We start from the raw sequence: 25,566 nt of genomic DNA, 5'->3' as shown, positions 1-25,566 counted from the left end.
TGCTCATTGGGTTGTGCAAATGATTCATTGCTTGGGATTTTCTGCTCATAGTTTAGTTGGTTCACCAATTTCATACATTTTGTGCTTTAAATTATTTCTCTTTTTTCTTCTTCTTCTTCTTCTTCTTCTTCATCTTCTTCCTCCTTTCTCTCTCTCTCTCTCTCTCTCTCTCCATCTCTCTCTCTATCTCTTTCTTCCATCTCTCCTCATGTTTGCAAATGCGAATGTAAATTTGTACATATAAAATTAATTATGCCTAGTTTGGAAATTATGAAATTAGAAATTATGGCCTAGGTTTTCTCCTTGTGTTTTTTTTGGTATTTTCGCCTTTTCTGTTGTTTGGATTGCAGTGCACCGATTGTTTTTCCCTTTTGGGATTTCTATGACTTTGTTGAATTTCCTTGAAGCGTGCTTTGGTGTTGCTCTTGTTTCATACTTTTATAATAAAAAGGGTTTAAAAGTCAAGTCTCTCTCTCTGTCTCTAAGTCCAAAAGTAAAGTCTCTCTCTCTTTCTTTCTTTTTCTCTTCCTCTCTCTCTCTCTCTTTCTCTCTCCTTGATAATTAGAATCTCATGAATATATCTGACTGTAATTTTGGTCTGAGTTCAGTCTTGTCGTTGCTTAAACTTTTGTGGCATTATGATCCAATAGCCCTCCCCCAACACCCCCACTGCACTGCTGTGGTTATTAAAGACATGGAAAGAATTGGCCTGAGTACTGAAGAAAACAAATGCGTGTTCTAGCAGATGAGATAACCAGCTTAATGTCATCTCTGAGGGACATTATTCATGTCATGCTGCAAAAGTAGTGCGAGTGATATAGCAAGTGATGCTTTCAGTGAATTCATCTTGACAAGGCTTTAACACAGGACCAGGGAATTCAGAGGTTATCAGCTGCTACAAATGGACAATTTTGCTGCTCACTCAGGTGTGCAAATGACAACTCATGGTTGGTTTATTCGTTTATCTTTGTTGCTGTTTTTGTCTTTTTATTTCCTTTACCATTTCCAGCTTTCACATTATTTAATTTCGTTGATTCTAACATTTTTAATGTCGACTTATCAGGAGAAGGATTTGCTTTTAAGTTTCATTCCCATTGGAACTAAGTTGTCAAAGCAGCTGTTGCCTTGGATTGCATCAGTCTATTTGCAACTAGTTATCCCAAACCTTTTTGAAAAAAACAAAACAAAAAAAAACGTGATATTATAATCAGCTCCGTCTGTCTATCTGCCCACCCGTCCGGGTGTCACCCTCTAAATGGTTGAACAAAAATTCATCAAACTTGGTAGCTATGATCATCACATGGCAAGAGGGTGCGAGAGTAATATAATTTTTGGTCCTGCCCCCTGGGGTGAGGTCAAAAGGTCAAATACCAAAAAAAATGCAATTACGGTTACATTTTAAACATTTTCAATTACACTTTGTTTATGCCATCAACATTTGGGAACGTATGAAATATGTAACGATTGGTTTGGATTTGACCCCAGTTCATGTCCCAGGGGGTGGGAACTTAAGGTCACAGGGGTCAAAATGGGGGAAAAAGGTTAACTCAAAATTTGACATTGGATCATTTCTAGTGGAATGTTTTGCCATCTTTCAACTTTGCTCTAAGTGGGAAGTGTGAGGATTTGCGATGGCGAGCCATCCTCTTCACTCTAGTTTATATTGCTGTTGCGACTAACTGTGAAAAGACATGCTTGCGCAGGCTCGTTCTGCGGGAATGCATGCTCTTGTTATTTTGTGTGATAAGCCAGTGTGCATCTATTGCTGGACTAATCACCTTGTAACATTATAAGATAACATATTTTTGCCTTTTAGCTTGCAGACAAATATGTTTATATATACAGTATATATATATATATATATATATATATATATATATATATATATATATATATATATATATATATATATATATATACATACATATATATATATATATATATATATATATACGTATATATACATATATACATATATATATATATATATATATATATATATATATATATATATATATATACATAAATACAGACTTGGCATTTAATATGGAATATTTTTTTTGTAGGGGTGAACTTACTTTTCAAGATGACTTAGAACCAAAAGTTCATTGGAATTATGTTGAAATTATTTTAGATTTTGTTAATGTGACCTTTAAAAGAAACAAAAACCACATTTGACATTTCGAAGCAAATAAATTGATCCTTGACTGTGATGTAAACTGATATCGAACTCAATTCACAGACAGTACTGTGTTAAACTTCTGTACGTTTTCCAGAAGTATCTCTTTATTTTGCACATTAGCCAAAAAAAATTTCAACATAAAACAAAAGCTAAATTATGACTGGGATTACGGACAGTAAAATTACAGTTCAGTACTTCGTGTAACCCCCACGAGCATTCAGGAGAGCACGTACACGTCGAGGCGTGCTGTTCACGAGATTTGCCAAGGTTTGGACAGGAAATCGCTTGCCATGCAGTGACAATAGCCTGCTGCAATTCACGCACAGAGGTAGGCTGCTGGTCCAAGTTGTCGATTTGACGCGTTAATTCTGCCCACAAGTTCTCTATCGGATTCATATCCAGGGACATGGCAGCCACTCCATATGCTCTACACCACGGTCAGCAAGAAAGTGTTGGATCATGCGAGCACGATGAGGCCATGCATTGTCATCTTGGAAGACAAAGTTTCCTCGAAAGGCTGCACGAGCAAATGGAAGCAATGTTTCTTCCAGAATGGCCCTGTACTTGAACTGGTTCAGGTTTCCATTCAGAACAACCAGGTCAGTTTTGCACCCTGCATGAAAAGCAGCCCAAACGGTAACCCCACCACCTCCAGCTTGGACTCTTGGCACTATACAATCTTCGTTGTGGGCTTCATGCACTTGTCTGCACACTCGGACGCGGCCATCTTGACGATAGACCAGAAATCTAGACTCGTCACTGAAGGTCACGTGATTCCAGTGTCCTGGCTGCCATTGACGGTGCTCTCTGGCCCACTGCAATCGGCGATGGCTGTGTTGTCTGGTCAGGCGTGGCTTTCTCAGGGGACCGCCTGGCACGATTGCCTGCTTGAACCAGTCATTGGTTGACTAGCCTTCTGGATACAGGCACATTTGTCAGTTGCTGCCACTCAGCCCTAAGCCGATTAGCTGACTTGGTACGGCCATTGCAGACTAACCGGTGCAGCTGGCGATCATCTCTCCTTGTGGTTCTGCATGGACGTCCTGGCCTCGGTATTGGAGTAGGGACACCCCTCTGAGCATTTCGTTTCAGGATATTTGACACCTGACCTTGAGTGATGCCATACTGCCGAGCAATAGCACGCTGTTTCATGCCAGAATTTCGTAAAGCCACCACTCCATGACAAACCGCATTGTCAAGTTGACGGACCATCTCCAGGGGAAGCGGCAATAACTTTTGTAGACGTGCAGCAGTTGTTTTCCACTAATGCAGAACGCAACAACCTTATATACCCGATTGTGAAGCCAATCGTCCAAATGTACCTGTCCTTACATTTTGTCACGCCACCTGTGATATAATCCTGTTATTGACTTCTTGCTGCGAAAGACAATCAGTGACATGGTTCTTTCAACAAAGACATCACCCGAAGTGCAAAATAAACTCACCAGATTGATATACTGAGTGCAGAAAGTAAACCCAAGTCAAGAAAAAAAAAATTCCACATTAAATGCCAAGTCTGTATATATATATATATATATATATATATATATATATATATCATGAACGCCAAGTCTGTATAGTCTGTATATATATATATATATATATATGCTCAGAGGGGTGTCCCTACTCCAATACCGAGGCCAGGACGTCCCCGCAGAACCACAAGGAGGGATGATCGCCAGCTGCACCGGTGAGTCTGCAATGGCCGTACCAAGTCAGCTAATCGGCTTAGGGCTGAGTGGCAGCAACTGACAAATGTGCCTGTATCCAGAAGGCTAGTCAGTAGTCAACCAACGACTGGTTCAAGCAGGCTATCGTGCCAGGCATCCCGAGAAAGCCACGCCTGACCAGACAACACAGCCAGCACTGATTGCAGTGGGCCAGAGAGCACCGTCAATGGCAGCCAGGACACTGGAATCATGTGACCTTCAGTGACGAGTCTAGATTTCTGGTCTATCGTCAAGATGGCCGTGTCCGAGTGCGCAGACAAGTGCATGAAGCCCACAATGAAGATTGTATAGTGCCAAGAGTCCAAGCTGGAGGTGGTGGGGTGACCGTTTGGGCTGCTTTTCATGCAGGGGGCAAAACTGACCTGGTTGTTCTGAATGGAAACCTGAACCAGTTCAAGTACAGGGTCATTCTGGAAGAAACATTGCTTCCATTTGCTCGTGCAGCCTTTCGAGGAAACCTTGTCTTCCAAGATGACAATGCACGGCCTCATCGTGCTCGCATGATCCAACACTTTCTTGCTGACCGTGGTGTAGAGCATATGGAGTGGCCTGCCATGTCCCTGGATATGAATCCGATAGAGAACTTGTGGGCAGAATTAACGCGTCAAATCGACAACTTGGACCAGCAGCCGACCTCTGTGCGTGAATTGTAGCAGACTATTGTCACTGCATGGCAAGCAATTCCTGTCCAAACCTTGGCAAATCTCGTGAACCGCATGCCTCAACATGTACGTGCTCTCCTGAATGCTCGTGGGGGTTGCACGAAGTACTGAACTGTAATTTTACTGTCCGTAATCCCAGTCATAATTTAGCTTTTGTTTTTGTTGAAATTTTTTTTGGCTAATGTGCAAAATAAAGAGATACTTCTGGAAAACGTACAGAAGTTTAACACAGTACTGTCCGTGAATTGAGTTCGATATCAGTTTACATCACTTTCAAGGATCAATTTATTTACTTCGAAATGTCAAATGTGGTTTTTGTTTCTTTTAAAGGTCACATTAACAAAATCTAGAATAATTTCAACATAATTCCAATGAACTTTTGGTTCTAAGTCATCTTAAAAGTAAGTTCACCCCCACAAAAAAAATAATTCCATATTAAATGCCAAGTCTGTATATGTTATATACATTTATATATGTTCTTGCCAATCATACATAACTGTAAATGGAAAACAAAACTTTCACATTTCTTGAACTATTGTGAGTATCTCGACAGTCAATTTAACTTTTAAACACACCTTAGTTTTTTATTCTTTTTCTATTTCCTCTTTTTTTATTATAATGCATTCCCATCTGTTTAGCATTTTTGTGTTTTTACCCATCCGAATGTATGACACATAAAACATAGTTTGCACAATTTGGAAAAGTTCAGCAAGGTACTGCATCGATGATTAGCAATACGAATGTGTCCTGCATACCAAGGGGAAATGATTCTGTTAATGCCAAATGTATTCCAGTTGAGAGGTTCAAAATTAGTGCCATTTTGTTTTGCATAATATGTAAATGCACATTTAATTAAAAAACAGGTAATACGCCTCCACAACCATCCTTGACCATGCTTGAAACATCGAGGCCGAGACCCTTGTGTGAATGAGATGAAAAAGGACTCTGCTGAAAATTCTGGTTAACACAAAGTTCAGGATAATATTTTAGTGCTCGTTATCTTCTATGTTGTCTATTGTGCCACATCGCTGACACACCGCGTATGACAGAGATTAGAGATGGTGCAAATCTAATTTTCTCAAGTTTGAGCTGAGAAAAGCTTTCAAACAAATAGAGCCCAAACAAGTGTTTCTTCCTGGAGCCTGGTGTTGGCTTAGCGATTAGGGTGCCAGCTTGGGATCCTAGGATCCTCGGTTAAAATCCTGGTCGATCGCTGAATTAATGCCAGGGGGTTGACTCATCCTGTCATCCTTCTGAGGTCGGCAAATTGAGTACCAGTTCACTGGTAATTCCCTGTGTGTCGCAAGAGGAGACGGACAGGGTTGGCGGCAGGAAGGGCATCCGGCCATAAAACATTGCTTCAAAAAGGGGGGAGCACAGTGCCCGAAAAAGGCCAACCCCTGTTCTGCGGGGGGAGGCCTCTAAAGGTGGTTCGTCTAGTGTTTCTTCCCGGTACATAGTTTCCTGGAAAATTGTGAGAAATTGAATCGGGATTTTTTTTTGGTTCAAGCTCGGGACATTTGGGCTCGAGCCATCTCTATTGGCAAGTGTAGATGTGTTTGCGCTTGTGTAGTGTGCTCTGTGAACTTTCTTTCCCAACAATAAGGAAAGACACATCAACTTGTATTTTATGGCCTTCAAAGCCATCCCACAACGAAGTTCACTGAATAAGAAATGTGTGCAATGGTAAAAGCTAGAATCATGCAAAGTTACATGATGATTGGATGGAAAATGCAGCCAGCATTCCAACCCCACCTCCCCCTTTCCTGCAGGCATGGGTTGCAACGTTTTGTGTAGCAGAAATAAACGACCTCGACCATGTTTCGCTTGGCCTCAGCTGAATAATTCTAGGCTCAGTGAAATGTACTGTGACAGGGAAAAAAGCAACCTACTGACAGTAAACAACAATAGGTGGACGCAACAAGCGATGGAATAAAAGAACAGGGAAAAACCTGAAAAACAGAAGAGGCTAGCAAACACATGAACATACAATGAAGTAAGAGGGTTGGTGTAGGTGGAGTTACTTTGATATTATCAGATATTAAATACAATAAATTGAGTACACCAAATTGACTACACTTGATGACAAAGTACGTCACTTTAAAAAGAGACAGAACAGAAGTGGCAGCATCCTTAATTGAAGAAATTATTATACACATCACAGTGTAATCATATTAAAAGTGCATTCAAAGTGTAATCATTGTAATCATATCACATTAAAAAATGTAATAACTGAAATTAATTGAAGTTGATAATGTCGAAGGGAGAGAAAACCACGGTAAGGACCTATGGAAAGTAAGTAAGGTAAGGCAACGACCACGGTAAGGACCTCGGTAAGGACCTCGTTCACCTATGGAAACAACCCTAACCCTAACCCTAACAACCCTAACCCTAACCCTAACAACCCTAACCCTAATCTAAACCCTAACCTGGGGGATTACGGGAGAAGCATCACCATGTTGAAGCCATTTAGTGCGAAGGTTCGGATTGAACCAACTCTGGAATGCAGTTAATCAAACAGGAGAAAAGATGAACAAAAGAGTGAAGATGAGCAGAAAGATTGGATTTTGGGAGTTTAAACAGGAGGTAGTTCCTGGAAGCACATGTGTATCTCAAATAAACTGGGAAAGGTCAGAGGTATGAGACAGCAAAGGAAGCTCGAGTGGAAGGAAGGCGGATAAAAGACCGATGTACCACCTTCTAGAGATCTCTCTTTCAGCCTTGTATATAATTTGCCTTTTACCAAAGTAAGGATGAGTTCAACCCTTCCATGTGCTTTTGAATCCAAAGAAGTTTACTTTTTTGGGATATTGAAGCAAGTGCATGTGACGACATGCTTCAAATAAACCATAAAAGTTGGTCTAGATTCTTTTTTTTCCAGGATAATACACTTTAAGCAACCAATGTTAACAGTCTATCCAAAGTTCTGGAATTTTCTGTACATGTAGAGAACAGATGGAAAACACTTTACAAAACACTGACCTTCAACAGCAAGTATGAGTGTGACAGCTTTGTCGGACTCACATTAATGATTTCGATTCAAAGTACATAATTAAAGCAATGGCTTGAAGGTTGCAGATTAAATTCTCAAGACAGATCATCCAAGTGTAATTATAGTAAAATGTGAGAATATTTTTTACAACAAAACTGTGCCGGGAACAAACAAAATCAGAGGAATGTGATTGATATTCCTGACAATAAAAAGGAAACAAAATAACCACTGTGTATATATGATGAGATATATGATGATGAGACAATTTGAATGGAGCTCAATAAAATTATCAACTAGAGCGAAATCTATGACTCATCATCGCAAATCCCCATGTTTCCCACCAATAGCAAAGTTGAAAATAGCAAAAAGCTCCACTGGGCATGTCCAAATATCAAATTTTACGTTAAAAAATAATCATCTGTTTTGAGCCCGAAGTAATATTTCTTATTAAGTTCGTATTTATATTGAACATCTTGAAAACTACTTCACTAATGTAGAAGGAAGTGAACAAAAAACACTTGGAAATTAGATCATAATACCCTCTAAAGAAAAGAATGTCTCTTCCATTTCCAAAAGAATAACAAAAAATCATTTCAATTTCTCAGGAGGTCAAAACTCAATTTTGCAAATACAGTATCAATGTGGAGTGAAAGCTTCAATAAAGTTGGCGAAATTGTATCACCTTAGGAAAAATGCAAGATATATATGTATATACAGACTTGGCATTTAATATGGAATTTTTTTTTGTGGGGGTGAACTTACTTTTCAAGATGTCTTAGAACCAAAAGTTCATTGGAATTATGTTGTAATTATTCTAGATTTTGTTAATGTGACCTTTAAATAAAAACCACATTTGACTTTTCGAAACAAATAAATTGATCCTTGAAAGTGATGTAAACTGATATCGAACTCAATTCATGGACAGTACTGTGTTAAACTTCTGTACTTTTTCCAGAAGTATCTCTTTATTTTGCACATTAGCCAAAATTTTTTTAAACAAAAACAAAAGTTACATTACGACTGGGATTACGGACAGTAAAATTACAGTTCAGTACTTCGTGTAACCCCCACGAGCATTCAGGAGAACACGTACACATTGAGGCATGCTGTTCACGAGATTTGCCAAGGTTTGCACAGGAATCGCTTGCCATGCAGTGACAATAGCCTGCTGCAATTCACGCACAGAGGTCGGCTGCTGGTCAAAGTGGTTGATTTGACGCGTTAATTCTGCCCACAAGTTCTCTATCGGATTCATACCCGGGGACATGGCAGGCCACTCCATATGCTCTACACCACGGTCAGCAAGAAAGTGTTGGATCATGCGAGCACGACGAGGCCGTGCATTGTCATCTTGGAAGACAGTTTCCCCGAAAGGCTGCATGAGGAAATGGAAGCAATGTTTCTTCCAGAAGGGCCCTGTACTTGAACTGGTTCAGGTTTCCATTCAGAACAAGCAGGTCAGTTTTGCCCCCTGGATGAAAAGCAGCCCAAACGGTCACCCCACCACCTCCAGCTTGGACTCTTGGCACTACACAATCTTTGTTGTCGGCTTCATGCACTTGTCTGCGCACTCGGACGCGGCCATCTTGACGATAGACCAGAAATCTAGACTCGTCACTGAAGGTCACGTGATTCCAGTGTCCTGGCTGCCATTGACGGTGCTCTCTGGCCCACTGCGATCAGCGCTGGTGGTGTTGTCTGGTCAGGCGTGGATTTCTCAGGGGATTCCTGGCACGATAGCCTGCTTGAACCCATCGTTGGTTGACTAGCCTTCTGGATACAGGCACATTTGTCAGTTGCTGCCACTCAGCCCGAAGCCGATTAGCTGACTTGGTACGGCCATTGCGGACTAACCGGTGCAGCTGGCGATCATCCCTCCTTGTGGTTCTGCGGGGACGTCCTGGCCTCGGTAATGGAGTAGGGACACCCCTCTGAGCATTTCTTTTCAGGATCTTTCACACCTGACCTTGAGTGATGCCATACTGCCGAGCAATAGCACGCTGTTTCATGCCGTAATTTCGTAAAGCCACCACTCCATGACAAACAGCATTGTCGAGTTGATGGACTATCTCCAGAGGAAGCGGCAATAACTTTTGGAGATGTGCAGCAGTTGTTTTCTACTAATACAGAACGAAACAACCCTTGTATACCCGACTGTGAAGCCAATCATCAAATGCACCTGTCCGTACATTTTGCCACGCCACATGTGATATAATCCTGTTGTTGACTTCTTGCTGCGACAGACAATCAGTGATATGGTTCTTTTAACAAATAAATCACCAAAGTGTAAAAGAAACTCACCAGATTGATATACTGAGTTAAGAAAGTAAACGCAAGTCAAGAAAAAAAATAATTCCATATTAAATGCCAAGTCTGTATATATATATATATATATATATATATATATATATATATATATATATATATATAATTATAATTATAAAATTGAAATCTTGCGTGTTTGTATGTAACATTCGATCGGTCCGGGGGCGTGGCTTACCCCTTTGAGAGAGTAGTAATATCCACCATTTTATTAACTCGCATAGCTTTGAGGCCTGTTTTGTAGGCCCGTGGTGTCTTGCTCTCTCTCTCAGTTTTATTTCAAATCAAATTCGATATATCATTTCATTTTTCACAGTCGCTAACATAGTTTTAGACTCGGTTGAAAAAAAACGGGAAGAAAATCCGATGAAAGTTTCCATTTAAAGAACGAAATGAATTCTGAAAGGCTTGTATCTTCAAGGCCATTGAGTCTGTTTCACGCCTTTATCTTCAATCTAACTCGCCATCTGATTTCATTTTTATCGATGGTTTTAGACTCGGTAAAAGAAATAATTGAGAACATTCACGCACACACGGGAAATTGCAGAGATATATTTTAAAAATCGCGCCACGTTGATATACGAAAATACACCGCCTAAAATAACAGGCATACAGTATATATCTTCGTCATTGTATTCAACATTATTACCCGGAAGTAAAATATGTTTCAGGAAATTACCGAGAGATATTTCTTCGATTTTTTTTATTATTTATATGGGCATACACTTTAAATAGGTTTATTTGAAATCTTTAATTTTCACAATGTAATTTATTTGTCATTTGATGATCGGCAAAACGATAGCACAAACACAATACTATTTGCAGGAAGAATGTCGTATCAACCCTCCGACGGCGCTACGGATGCGGACAATGAATCACACCTCACGTCTATGGACGCGAATAGCAACATCCGCACGAATCAGTCATCAATGATTTTCATTGACGTGCCTGGAGGCACAGGGAAGACGTTTCTTATTAACCTGATTCTCTCTAAAGTGAGAGCGAGTGGAGAAGTTGCCCCCTGCGGTGGCCTCATCTGGCATAGCTGCTACCCTCATGCCTGGTGGAAGAACAGCGCACTCAAGGTTCCAAATCCCTCTGACACCGAGGGAAGATGGCGTATGCAACATCGATAAAAATTCCAATATCGCAGACCTCTTTCGAAGTACAAAACTCACGTGTGGGATGAGTGTCCAATGATCAGGAGAGAGAGTTTCGAGGCTGTGGATCGCACGTTGCGTGATGTATGTGACAAAGACGAGCCTTTTGGAGGGATCTTGACGATATGCTGTGGTGATTTCCGTCAACGTGATCGGAGATATTAAGGGCCGAAATCACGTGTCACAGGTAAGTGATTTAGAACGCTGGAGAGGTGAGCCTTATGGCTTGCTGGCCCAAATAATCTCCCTGATGATGTCCAGCGTTCGCTTTAGTTCTATTCTCATATCTATTCAAACTGACATTGACCCAACGGGTCATGGGTCGTCTAGGGGTAGCATCATCATCATCATTGCCTGAGGGGTAGCATCATTGGCTGAGGGGCGACATCATTGGCTGAGGGGCGACATCATTGGCTGAGGGGCGACATCATTGGCTGAGGGGCGACATCATTGGCTGAGGGGCGACATCATTGGCTGAGGGGCGACATCATTGGCTGAGGGGTGGCATCATTGGCTGAGGGGTGGCATCATTGGCTGAGGGGCGACATCATTAGCTGAGGGGTGACATCATTGGCTGAGGGGCGACATCATTGGTTGAGGGGCGACATCATTGGCTGAGGTGTAGCATCATTGGCTGAGGGGTAGCATCATTGGCTGAGGGGTAGCATCATTGGCTGAGGGGTAGCATCATTGGCTGAGGGGTAGCATCATTGGCTGAGGGGCGACATCATTGGCTGAAGTGTAGCATCATTGGCTGAGGGGCGACATCATTGGCTGAGGGGCGACATCATTGGCTGAGGGGCGACATCATTGGCTGAGGTGTAGCATCATTGGCTGAGGGGCGACATCATTGGCTGAGGTGTAGCATCATTGGCTGAGGGGTGACATCATTGGCTGAGGTGTAGCATCATTGGCTGAGGGGTAGCATCATTGGCTGAGGGGTAGCATCATTGGCTGAGGGGCGACATCATTGGCTGAGGGGCGACATCATTGGCTGAGGGGTGACATCATTGGCTGAGGTGTAGCATCATTGGCTGAGGGGCGACATCATTGGCTGAGGTGTAGCATCATTGGCTGAGGGGCGACATCATTGGCTGAGTGGCGACATCATTGGCTGAGGTGTAGCATCATTGGCTGAGGGGTAGCATCATTGGCTGAGGGGTAGCATCATTGGCTGAGGGGTAGCATCATTGGCTGAGGGGTAGCATCATTGGCTGAGGTGTAGCATCATTGGCTGAGGGGTAGCATCATTGGCTGAGGGGTAGCATCATTGGCTGAGGTGTAGCATCATTGGCTGAGGGGTAGCATCATTGGCTGAGGGGTAGCATCATTGGCTGAGGGGTAGCATCATTGGCTGAGGGGTAGCATCATTGGCTGAGGGGTAGCATCATTGGCTGAGGGGTAGCATCATTGGCTGAGGGGTAGCATCATTGGCTGAGGGGTAGCATCATTGGCTGAGGGGTAGCATCATTGGCTGAGGTGTAGCATCATTGGCTGAGGGTCACATCATTGGCTGAGGGGTGGCATCATTGGCTGAGGGGTGGCATCATTGGCTGAGGGGCGACATCATTGGCTGAGGTGTAGCATCATTGGATGCGGGGCGACATCATTGGCTGAGGGGCGACATCATTGGCTGAGGGGCGACATAATTGGCTGAGGGGCGACATCATTGGCTGAGGGGCGACATAATTGGCTGAGGGGCGACATCATTGGCTGAGGGGCGACATCATTGGCTGAGGGGCGACATCATTGGCTGAGGGGCGGCATCTTTGGCTGAGGGGTGGCATCATTGGCTGAGGGGCGACATCATTAGCTGAGGGGCGACATCATTAGCTGAGGGGTGACATCATTGGCTGAGGGGCGACATCATTGGCTGAGGTGTAGCATCATTGGCTGAGGGGTAGCATCATTGGCTGAGGGGTAGCATCATTGGCTGAGGGGTAGCATCATTGGCTGAGGGGTAGCATCATTGGCTGAGGGGCGACATCATTGGCTGAGGTGTAGCATCATTGGCTGAGGGGCGACATCATTGGCTGAGGTGTAGCATCATTGGCTGAGGGGCGACATCATTGGCTGAGGGTTGACATCATTGGCTGAGGTGTAGCATAATTGGCTGAGGGGCGACATCATTGGCTGAGGGGCGACATCATTGGCTGAGGGGCGACATCATTGGCTGAGGGGCGACATCATTGGCTGAGGGGCGACATCATTGGCTGAGGTGTAGCATCATTGGCTGAGGGGCGACATCATTGGCTGAGGTGTAGCATCATTGGCTGAGGGGCGACATCATTGGCTGAGGTGTAGCATCATTGGCTGAGGGGTAGCATCATTGGCTGAGGGGCGACATCATTGGCTGAGGGGCGACATCATTGGCTGAGGGGCGACATCATTGGCTGAGGTGTAGCATCATTGGCTGAGGGGCGACATCATTGGCTGAGGTGCGACATCATTGGCTGAGGTGTAGCATCATTGGCTGAGAGGCGACATCATTGGCTGAGGTGTAGCATCATTGGCTGAGGGGTAGCATCATTGGCTGAGGGGTAGCATCATTGGCTGAGGGGCGACATCATTGGCTGAGGTGTAGCATCATTGGGTGAGGGGCGACATCATTGGCTGAGGTGTAGCATCATTGGCTGAGGGGTAGCATCATTGGCTGAGGGGTAGCATCATTGGCTGAGGGGTAGCATCATTGGCTGAGGTGTAGCATCATTGGCTGAGGTGTAGCATCATTGGCTGAGGGGTAGCATCATTGGCTGAGGGGTAGCATCATTGGCTGAGGGGCGACATCATTGGCTGAGGGGTAGCATCATTGGCTGAGGTGTAGCATCATTGGCTGAGGGGTAGCATCATTGGCTGAGGGGTAGCATCATTGGCTGAGGTGTAGCATCATTGGCTGAGGTGTAGCATCATTGGCTGAGGGGTAGCATCATTGGCTGAGGGGTAGCATCATTGGCTGAGTGGTAGCATCATTGGCTGAGGGGTAGCATCATTGGCTGAGGGGTAGCATCATTGGCTGAGGTGTAGCATCATTGGCTGAGGGTCACATCATTGGCTGAGGGGTGGCATCATTGGCTGAGGGGTAGCATCATTGGCTGAGGGGTAACATCATTGGCTGAGGGGTAGCATCATTGGCTGAGGGGTCACATCATTGGCTGAGGGGTAGCATCATTGGCTGAGGGGTGGCATCATTGGCTGAGGTGTAGCATCATTGGCTGAGGGGTCACATCATTGGCTGAGGGGTAGCATCATTGGCTGAGGGGTCACATCATTGGCTGCGGGGTGGCATCATTGGCTGAGGGGTCTTCTCCTCACTGCTCATTACTAAAAACTGCTCTTCTATGTGAGGATTGATAAATAAAAGCAATTAGAACCAGTAAATTTAGTTTTATATGGCATTTTGCCTCTATTAGAAAGTGTGAGAAAATTATATATCTTCGCCATAGGTTGACCTTTGACCCCCACTGTAACCATGGTAACCCCTTAATTATATATAATAACATTGACCCAACGGGTCATGGGTCGTCTAGTATATATATATATATACATATATATATATATACATATATAATGTGTATATATATATATATATATATATATATATATATATATATATATATATACATATATATATATATATATATATATACATACAGCAATACCCCGGCCTACGTCATTAATTGGTTCCATAAGCCGTGACGTAACTCGGTTTTTGACGTAAACTGGGCGTAATCTATCTATAATTCCAGTAATCTCTGTGTGTATGTATGTATGTATGTATGTATGTATGTATGTATGTCTGTGACCGCTGTTTCTCGACAACCACGGGTCCGATATACTTTAAACTTGCCAGGTATATTGCTGGGGACCCGAGGATGTGCCTTTTCAAGGTTTCATATTAATCGGACAAGTAGTTACCGAGCTATGTCCAAAAAACGATTCAACCAATCAGAGAGCAGCGAGCTATCACGTGTGCCGAACGTGCCGAACAGACTCTGCCTCGGACGGCACATTTGAGAGCGTATTCATTTATTTCACGTTGGCAAACTATGTTGGCGTTCAACTATGTTTTAAAACTAATTAAAACTAATTTGCGATTCTTTCGCTTTCCTGCGCGTTTGTGCATGCTATGGCGATTTCTTTACCAAACTCCGCAAGCCGTTCGCTTTGGACCAAACCATTTCATGTAAATAGAGGGGGGGGGATTGTCACCGTACTCGCAAGCCGTTCGCTTTGGACCAAACCATTTCATGTTAATAGAGGGGGGGGGGATATAATTTTAGATATAGATATAGTACGGGCATGCCCTAGTGTCTTAAAAATGCCTTAAAATGAAGACAAACACCGTAAAACTAGAGTAAACAACTGGAGGAGGCTGCGGCTTCGCCCTTAATCTTTGCCGCTCCCCGTCGGGAGTCCCTCCGTCATTTTCTATCGGTCAGGTCTTCTCCTCGAACGGGGTGACCGGCACGGACGTGTCGACCGTGAGCGGGCTTGTGTGCCGAGTGGCTCCGCGGCCCGCTTCACCACGGCGTGCTTTACCCAACGTGTCCGAGCAGTTTCACCGGTGGTCGTGTCGTGTCGTCTGTGACGAACGAACGAGCTCAGGGTTCCGTGAACCCGGCCACCCCGGGGATCGACGCTCGCCTCCGAGTCGTAGCCGTGCCCCGTCTTTCCTCGAGCGGCCGACGTTGCTTGCTTCTTTTTTTTGGACGATGCGATATACGCAGAAACGACGACGTACAGGCAGGCATTTGCAAATCCATGCACATGTGCACATGCACACGTCGATCGGTTCTTCGACGCCGGATGCCGGCGAGGTGCCCGACGAGGCAACCCGGCTCGAGGCATGACACGGTCGTTCGTTTCACATGGGCCATGGGCCCTGGGACCTGACCTCGTCGCGGACATTGCACACTCTGCACGGTGACGTGACGTGACGTCTGCCACGGACGGTCATCCAAGCCGGCATCGTCGTCGTGTTTCGCCGTTGCCACGTTACGTTGGTTGTTTTACACAGTAAAGGAACCTTTACACAGGAAACGAATAATCACAAAAATACCAGCGAAAGGCAAAGCAAGCACGCGACCACAGCACAGGACAAAATGCATATGGCGTCGCCTTTGTTTTGAATGAGAACCAGCAGCTATGTGTACGTACAGTATACTGTACGTACATTTTAAAATATTTTTAATGTGCTTTTTATTGTATTTTAAATTGTTTTTTAGCTTCTTTTATTGTTAATTTATGTACTATTTTATTTATTTTAAATATATTTTTAAGGAAAAATTAATTTTTTTCACGTCCTCCTATTATGATGTAGGAGTGATGTAAAGTCGCACATAATGACGTTCCCTGAACTGAAATTTACTCTAGAAGAGTGGCGTAAAGTCAGATTTGACGTAGGTCGAAATGGTTAAAACGGGGTATTGCTGTAAATATATATAAACACCACGTAGCCTCGCGATAGTGCAGTTATCTCATAGTATGTGTAAGAATAGTCCTTTTCCTGTGTTAGTCTTGCGTTGAGTTGAAAAATGAGCGTAGGTCCTTTCATTGCCTCCATTGCCTTATGCCTCCATTGCCTCTTTATGCTGCCTTTGGCTTTTTGGCGCGAGTTAACACGAGGCAGGCCTGGCAGGTCGGGTCAGGACCAAATGAGGGCGGTGAAGAAACTGACGGTAAGTGCAAGCCGCCAATCAGGGCTCAAAGGGAGTGGCTGCGGCAATGCGTCAAGGGCGTGGTTGGAACGTTCGAGAGGGCTCAGGGCGTGTCCATATAACCCGTCGCGCAAGGCCCCCACAGAGAGTGAAGAGCAGTTAGAGGCAGTTCAGCGAGTTGAGTGCGGTGAGTTCGGTGGGTTCTGAGCTATTGGAGAGGCGCGTATTGATGAGAGTTACCAGATCGGAGAAAGATGCGCATGAACCAAGTATAAGCGCTCGTATTAAGTGACGCTCGGTTGAGCTTGAGGCTGTGCCTCTATTGCATTGGGTTACATGAGTGATAGCGCGCTGGTAACTCGACGCGCTGTGGAAAGCCGCCGAGAGACGCGTGCATTCCTTCCCGCCTTCCTGCCTCATCTACTGCCTTTTGTTCGAGAGACGCGCTGCGAGGACCCTTTCCACCACCTGCTTGCCATCTTCGCGGGACGTGCTGGGACCGTGGAGAGCACGCCGGGCCGCCGTTCCTGGACGACCAAGGCAGCGCGTGGACACCAGCCCACCTGCAATTCCCCTGTGTGAGTGTGACCGGGCCCATGTCTGGGGTTTGTATAAGAGTGATTAAGTTCTGCTCTGTGTCTGCTTTCTACCGACTTGTACATAAGTGTAAATAATAATTAAATTGTGTTATTCCTTTTATTCGACCGTCTTGTGTTTTCCATCATTGACTAAGCGTGGTACGAATAGAACTGCTCGAGTCGGGTTCCAATAGTAGAAAATTGCATGGACCACGTGGTACGCAATCCGCTCGGTGTACTCAAATTACACGTGGCTCGTGCGAGGCTTGGTTCCCCGCTTCCGTAGCGGCGCAGGTATTTAGGTACGTGCGAGACTTGGTCCCGAAACCCTACCTCGCGTTTGCCCGGAAGAGGCATTTCAAGTCTCAGTTACGCCGGCCCAGAAAGAACAAGGGGCTTAATCCCCCCCTGGTAAGGGTAGGAAGGGCGGCGGAAAACCGTACCAATATATTATACACATATATATACATATAGATATACATGTACAGTGCCTTCAGAAAGTATTCCCACCCCTTGACTTTTTCACATTTTGTTGGGTTGCAACCTGAATTAAAAATGGATTCAATTCAAGCGCTGTCTGTGCTCTGTCCCCCAAATATTCCTACAGGTCGCACAAGATCTGCCAGCAACCCTCTTCTGGTGAAACTGCCAAAATCTAGACTCTCTGCTCACCTTCACTTTTTCATTCCTCTTTTCTCCCGCCTCTGGAACAAACTCCCTCACTCTCTTCAATCCCTCTCCCCTCTCCAGGTCTTTAAAACAGCTATTTACCACCATCTCTTACCTTCCCCCATCCAAAACCTTCATCTTTTCTACCCCCATTAATTCACCCCAGATTGACTTTTCTGAAATACTTACTTCTTTCCTGGAAGTCCTAGCTGTGTCCATGTGTTTTTTGTTTTTTTTTACCTCTCCCACCTCCCCTGGTGTTGGGCTAGCGGCTAGGGTGCCGGCTTAGGATCCCAGGATCCTGGGTTCGAATCCCGGTCGATCGCTGAATTAACGCCAGGGGGGTTGACTCAGCCTGTTCATCCTTCCGAGGTCGGCTAATTGAGTACCAGTTCACTGGTAATTCCCTGTTTGTCGCTAAAGGCGGCAAAAAGGGTTGGCGTCAGGAAGGGCATCCGGCCGTAAAACATTGCTTCAAAAAGGAGACCAAAAAAACAACAACAACCACGGTTCCCGAAAAAGGCCAACCCCCGCTTGCGGGGAAAAATGGCCTCTAAAGGTGGTTTTTCACCCACCTCCCACCCCCTTCCCATGCCTCCTCCCCCCAAGCCCTCTCCCTCCCACAGATCTCCCGATGTCCCTGTTATCTACTGTTGTACTTGTGTGCTTCCCTCTCTCTCCCCATCATGTCGCCCACTCCCTTTATTTTGTCTGACGTGTCCGTTTGTTTTTTGTCATTAATGTTATCTTTTACACGAGCCTCGATCTTGTGTACAAAAAAGATATATATATATATTCCTGTGTTAAAAAAACAAAAAAATTATGTTCCCTCATTATTTTATTTATTTTGGAGATAGCATTTACAAACGAGAGTGGCGACATGTAAACGATGCTCCACCCTTCTACCCACATACAGAGTACCTAATTGCAACTTTTTATTGTGACTACGTCTAAAAAAATGAAAATTCCGACTCTACCGAGCCAAAATCAAGACTCTCTGCTCACCTTCACTCCTTCATTCCTCTTTTCTCCCGCCTCTGGAACAAACTCCCTCACTCTCTTCAATCCCACTCCTCCCTCCAGGTCTTTAAAACGACTGTTCACCACCATCTCTTATCTTCCCCAATCCAAAACCTTGATGTTTTCTACCCCCGCTAATTTCACCCCAAATCCACTTTTTTGAGGTGACTTTTGTCTTCTTTCCTGGAAGTCCTTGGTGTCCTTGCGTTTTATACCTATCCTGCCTCCCCCCAGGCCCTCTCCCTCCCACACATCTCCCGATGTCCCTGCTCTCAAATGTTGTGTTTGTGTGCTTCCTCCCCTTCTCTCCCCATCTTGTCGACCGCTCCCCTTTTTATATCCTTTGTTTGCTTGTTTGTTTGATTTGTTTGTTTGATAAATGTTAGCTCTTTCACGAGCCTCGACTCTGTATACAAAAAATATATATATATATATATATATATATATATATATATATATATATATATATATATATATATATATATATATATATATATATATATATATATATATATAAAGAATACAGCTCAAATGGCAAAGTCCCTGGGAAAAAAGTATTTTGGGCGGTGTATAAGAACATTACATTACACCTTTCTGTCCCGCGAAAACCAAAGTTACTCTTTTCATTACAGCATACAAAATGACATTTTTTAAATTAAAGATTTCAAATAAACTTCTTCAAAGTGTACGTGCACATCGTTTATAAAATAAGAACGAAAAAATATCTCTCGGCAATTTCCCGTCTGTGTTTATTTATATATTTTACATATGTGAATTACACGTCCATGCACACGTGAAATGGAGTTTCGTTATTAATCCTCGATTTGAACACGATTCAGCCTTGAAACTCGTGTGAAAACAAAAAAAAAACATCGATGGAATGAATGGAAGTTTAAACAGGATTACCTGTACTTCTGTATAATAATGATGAATGATGATGATAACTTAGAAAATAAGAACGAAGAAATATCTGTCGGCAATTCCCCGTCGATGGCGATACGTGAACGAAGCTCCGCCCCTTTCCCCACATTGTTGACTTTTTATTGTCACGATGTCTAAATTAAATATTTCGTTGTGACAATGGAAAAGTCCGCCGCAAATTTTTCATATATCTCGGCAATTTCCCGTCTGTTATATTAGGCGGTGTAAGATATATCGAGCCGCGAAAAGCCACGATTATTTAATATATCTTGGCAATTTCCCGTCTGTTGCTATATGTGAACGAAGTTCGGCCCCTCTCCCCACATTGTTGACTTTTTATTGCGACTACATCTAAATTAAACATTTCGTTGTGACAATGGAAAAGTCCGCCGCAAATTTTTAATATATCTCGGCATTTTCCAGTCTGTTATTTTAGGCAGTGAATGATATACCGTGCCTCCAATTTCTAAAACTAGGGCATTGCCCGTACGTGGGTGCCCGTTCCTTGCCAAAAAAAAAAAAAAACGCTACCCGTACGCTCTACCCCGCCCGTACGCCCGTAAGCAAAAAAAACAACGCTCTTCGCTTCCGCCCTTCGCTCTGACTGAATTGGGAGAAATAATGCGCATAAGAAATCGAATTACGTACCGTAATGGCGGTCAGCTCGTAACGCGCTCAGCTCCGCTCGTCTCACATCGGCCACGCCTACGCAACAAAGCGTTCTGTGATTGGCTGCCGGAAGTGAAGTCTTCACTGTCCGGAAGTTCGCAAATCGCAGTTACGATGAATCGTTTTAATTTAATCGCAGTTTGAATTCGTTTTAAAACATAGTTTAACGGCAACATAGTTTTCCAACGTGAAATAAATGAATACGCTGTCAAATGTGCCGTCCGAGGCAGAGTCTGATCGCCACGTTCGGCACACGTGATAGCTCGCTGCTCTCTGATTGGTTGAAGCGTTTTTTGGACATAGCTCGGTAAGTACTTCTCCGATTAATTTAAAACCTTGAAAAGGCACATCCTCGGGTCCCCAGCAATATACCTGGCAAGTTTCAAGTATATCGGACCGGTAGTTGTCGAGAAACAGCGGTCACAGACAAACACACAGACACACAGACACACAGAGATTACTGGAATTATAGATAGAAGATAGATGTCAGCAATTTCCTGTGTGTGCATGAATTTTCTCAATTATTGCTGAAACCGAGTCTAAAACCATCGATAAAACTGAAATCAGATGGTGAATTAGAGCCGAGATGAAGCCGCGATTATATATATATACAGTCACGTGAAAAAGTAAGTACACCCCATATAAAGTTTTGACTTTTTCAACATATTTCAACATACAGCTATTTTTTTTTTTTTTTTTTTTTTTTCTATACTGAATCGAGGCTCGTGAAAGAGCTGACAACCGCGAGGGAAAGACAGCACATGGGGACCACGAGGGAAAGACAAAGACAGCACAGGGGGACCACGAGGGAAAGACAAAGACAGCACATGGGGACCACGAGGGAAAGACAAAGACAGCACATGGGGACCACGAGGGAAAGACAAAGACAGCACATGGGGACCACGAGGGAAAGACAAAGACAGCACAGGGGGACCACGAGGGAAAGACAAAGACAGTACAGTGGGACTACGAGGGAAAGACAAAGACAGCACAGGGGGACCGCGAGGGAAAGACAAAAACATAACACGGGGACCGCGAGGGAAAGACAAAAACAGCACATGGGGACCGCGAGGGAAAGACAAAGACAGCACAGGGGGACCGCGAGGGAAAGACAAAGACAGTACATGGGGACCGCGAGGGAAAGACAAAAACAGCACATGGGGACCGCGAGGGAAAGACAAAAACAGCACATGGGGACTGCGAGGGAAAGACAAAAACATAACACGGGGACCGTGAGGGAAAGACAAAGACAGTACATGGGGACCACGAGGGAAAGACAAAAACAGCACATGGGGACCGCGAGGGAAAGACAAAATCAGCACATGGGGACCGCGAGGGAAAGACAAAGACAGCACAGGGGGACCACGAGGGAAAGACAAAGACAGTACAGTGGGACCACGAGGGAAAGACAAAGACAGCACAGGGGGACCGCGAGGGAAAGACAAAAACAGCACATGGGGACCGCGAGGGAAAGACAAAATCAGCACATGGGGACCGCGAGGGAAAGACAAAGACAGTACAGGGGGACCGCGAGGGAAAGACAAAAACAGCACATGGGGACCGCGAGGGAAAGACAAAATCAGCACATGGGGACCGCGAGGGAAAGACAAAGACAGCACATGGGAACCGCGAGGGAAAGACAAAAACAGCACATGGGGACCGCGAGGGAAAGACAAAAACATAACACGGGGACCGCGAGGGAAAGACAAAGACAGTACATGGGGACCACGAGGGAAAGACAAAAACAGCACATGGGGACCGCGAGGGAAAGACAAAAACATAACACGGGGACCGCGAGGGAAAGACAAAGACAGTACATGGGGACCACGAGGGAAAGACAAAAACAGCACATGGGGACCGCGAGGGAAAGACAAAATCAGCACATGGGGACCGCGAGGGAAAGACAAAGACAGCACATGGGGACCGCGAGGGAAAGACAAAAACAGCACATGGGGACCGCGAGGGAAAGACAAAAACATAACACGGGGACCGCGAGGGAAAGACAAAGACAGTACATGGGGACCACGAGGGAAAGACAAAAACAGCACATGGGGACCGCGAGGGAAAGACAAAAACAGCACATGGGGACCGCGAGGGAAAGACAAAAACAAAAAAAATTTGATCTTCATTTCAACAATACTGATAGATAAAGGTGATATAATATAACAAATATCATGAAACATTTACATTTTGTAGTCCATTGTATAATTTAAATAAACATAAATGCAAATTTCACATGTGGAAAAAGTAAGTACACCCTTGGCTCTAATAGGTGGTATTTCCCCCTTTGGCAGAAACAACCTCAAGTAGGCGTTTCTTATAACTGTCTACCAGTCTCTGACATCGACTGGGAGAAATTTTTGCCCACTCCTCCATGTAGAATTCTTTCAGCTGTGCGATGTTTGAGGGGTTTCTTGCATGCACAGCTCGTTTCAAATCCCCCCACAACATCTCAATGGGATTTAGATCCGGGCTTTGACTTGGCCATTCCAGAACCCTCCATTTCCTTCTTTTCAGCCATTCCTTGGTGGATTTACTGGTATGTTTAGGGTCATTGTCATGTTGCAAGGTTCACCTTTGGTTGAGCTTCAACTTTCCGCCAGATGGCCTCACATTATCCTCAAGCACCCTCTGGTACAATGAAGAATTCATAGTGGATTCTATGATGGTGAGCTGCCCAGGCCCCGATGCAGCAAAGCTGCCCCAAACCATAATATTTCCACCACCATGCTTTACAGTTGGTATCAGGTTCTTGTGGTCAAATGCTGTCTTTGGTTTTTGCCAAACATGTCTTCTGGTACTGTGGCCAAATAGCTCTACCTTTGACTCATCTGTCCAGAGCACATTGTTCCAGAAGTGCTGGTCTTTGCCTAGGTGTTCATTGGCAAACTTTAGTCTTGCCCTGATGTTCTTTCTGGACGGCAAAGGTTTCCTCCTGGCACACCTCCCATGTAGATCTAATTTGTGCAGCCTCTTTCTAATGGTAGACTCATGCACTTTGACATGAACAGTGGCAAGAGCTACCTGTTGGTCCCGTGATGACATTCTGGGGTTCTTAGAGACTTCTTTCAGCATCTTGCGGTCTGCTCTCGGGCTGTACCTGCTGGGGCGGCCTGGCCTGAACAAGTTGGCAGTTGTTTGGAAACTTCTCTACTTGTAGATGATCTTCCGGACATTCGAATGATTGATTTCAAATTGTTTGGAGATCTTTTTAAATCACTTCCCAGACTCGTAGGCATCGATAACCTTCTTTCTGAAGGCCTCAGAGAGCTCTTTTGATCGAGGCATGATGACGCTGCACACTTCAACAACAAAGGGCAAACCAAACTAAATGTCTGAGGTTTAAATAAGACAGGTTCCTCCAAGATCCTCTCTAACGATGTTCTAATCATTTGCACCTGAGCTGGTGCACCTGATTCTAATTTTAGGTATTTGAAGTCGTGATAAATGTAGGGGTGTACTTACTTTTTCCACATGCGAAATTTGCATTTATGTTTATTTAAATTATACAATGGACTACAAAATGTAAATGTTTCATGATATTTGTTATATTATATCACCTTTATCTATCAATATTGTTGAAATGAAGATCAAATAGCTGCATGTTGAAATATGTTGTAAAAGTCAAAACTTTACATGGGGTGTACTTACTTTTTCACGTGACTGTATATATATGATGCATGTTGAAAATCTTATAAAGAGCAATCCAGTAACATTTTCTGTCATCAATTTTAAGTTCTCACTTCTGTCAATTCAGCGTAATTCAATAATAAGAAGCAGTCTTGCTGTCAGAGTACATAATTTTCCTGTTGTTTTTCAATGTTGCATTTTTAGAACTGCAGTTTGCCAATGTTGCATTTAAATGTTGCATTTGTTTTTACAGAAGCTATTACAGTTTTCTGATTGATAAAGGAGATTTCTACATATTAATTGTGAAAGGAGGAGGAGCATACAAATGGCAGTATCGCCATACTATCTGCTCCCTTTAACGCATGATAGTCTTAAACAGGATAATACAACATTAAATTATGAATGAGCAGGAGAATTAACAAAGGTATGTGGGAATGATGTTTGTAGTGGTGTGGGATTCACCTGAAAGGGGCCACGAGGAGTTATTGTCACGTTAGCCTTGTGCCAATGGTCACCCAGATTCCTACTGTGTGACCACATGGGCTGGTCTCCTAGTGTCCCGTGTGAGCGTATAAACACATTGAGAGAACCTGGTGGGATATGAAGTGAAGGACAGGAAGTCAAATGGGTTTGGGATATCACGTTGAGTGAAAGATCCATTGGTTAAATTTTATCATCAGGCTAGTCAAAATAAAAGTTTAAGCAGAAATTGAATAATTGCTATGATACCTACGGTCCTTCAAAATTTATTAAATACTATGATAGTCAGGTAAAGGATCGTAAAATGATGAATACAAAGTGAAACTTTTTTGATTATCCTTTTATAGCTATCATTTGCTGAGGTCTGTCTCTACATCAGGAATTCTAATGGTATCGGAATGGCATTGTTTTGAAAACATTTCTTTTTTCTATGAATTTAACATGTGGTCTTAATAAAATTACTGACTGGAGTTCCAAATTCAAGAATAAATTTCTTCTCATTAGAAAAACAGCAAATACAACCATCCAGAATCTGGCACCACCAACATCCATAAACTACAGTATTCATAACAAAATAACAACACCACCACCATCAACAACAACAATACAAACTGGAGAGTTCATAGAACACCCTACCCCATGCAGTGTTGTTATATAATTAGATTGAAATAAAAATGATTTTAATGGTCGTATTAACTAAATTTCTAAAAGTATTAACTAAAAGTTTAGCGCCGTTAACCCAGTCATATTTAACATGTCCAAGTACTGCTAAATGTCGGTTTTTGGAAGCAATTAGAAAGCGATTTGCATTCTACAGTTTCAAGTGTATGACTAAATATAAATAAAATATGGATTTTTAAAGTCATATAAAAAATTAATGATGGAAGTTTACCA

The 25,566-nt window shown here is 43.7% G+C and overlaps 1 protein-coding gene across 3 annotated transcripts in view; it reads right to left on the bottom strand.

The window, feature by feature from the left end:
* MDGA2 (MAM domain containing glycosylphosphatidylinositol anchor 2) overlaps positions 1-25,566 on the bottom strand; it is a 504,155-nt gene that overhangs the window by 44,272 nt on the left and 434,317 nt on the right. For all 3 annotated transcript variants that reach the window (XM_068130811.2, XM_068130813.2, XM_068130814.2), the window contains one exon: positions 24,655-24,782. In XM_068130811.2, the coding sequence (XP_067986912.1) occupies positions 24,655-24,782 (128 nt within the window). The remainder of the gene's footprint in view (positions 1-24,654; positions 24,783-25,566) is intronic.

The sequence above is a fragment of the Myxine glutinosa genome, chromosome 11 (assembly GCF_964187855.1).
Source record: "Myxine glutinosa chromosome 11, kmMyxGlut1.1, whole genome shotgun sequence".
Taxonomy (NCBI): Eukaryota; Metazoa; Chordata; class Myxini; order Myxiniformes; family Myxinidae; genus Myxine; species Myxine glutinosa.
This window is presented reverse-complemented; position numbering and strand designations above follow the sequence as displayed.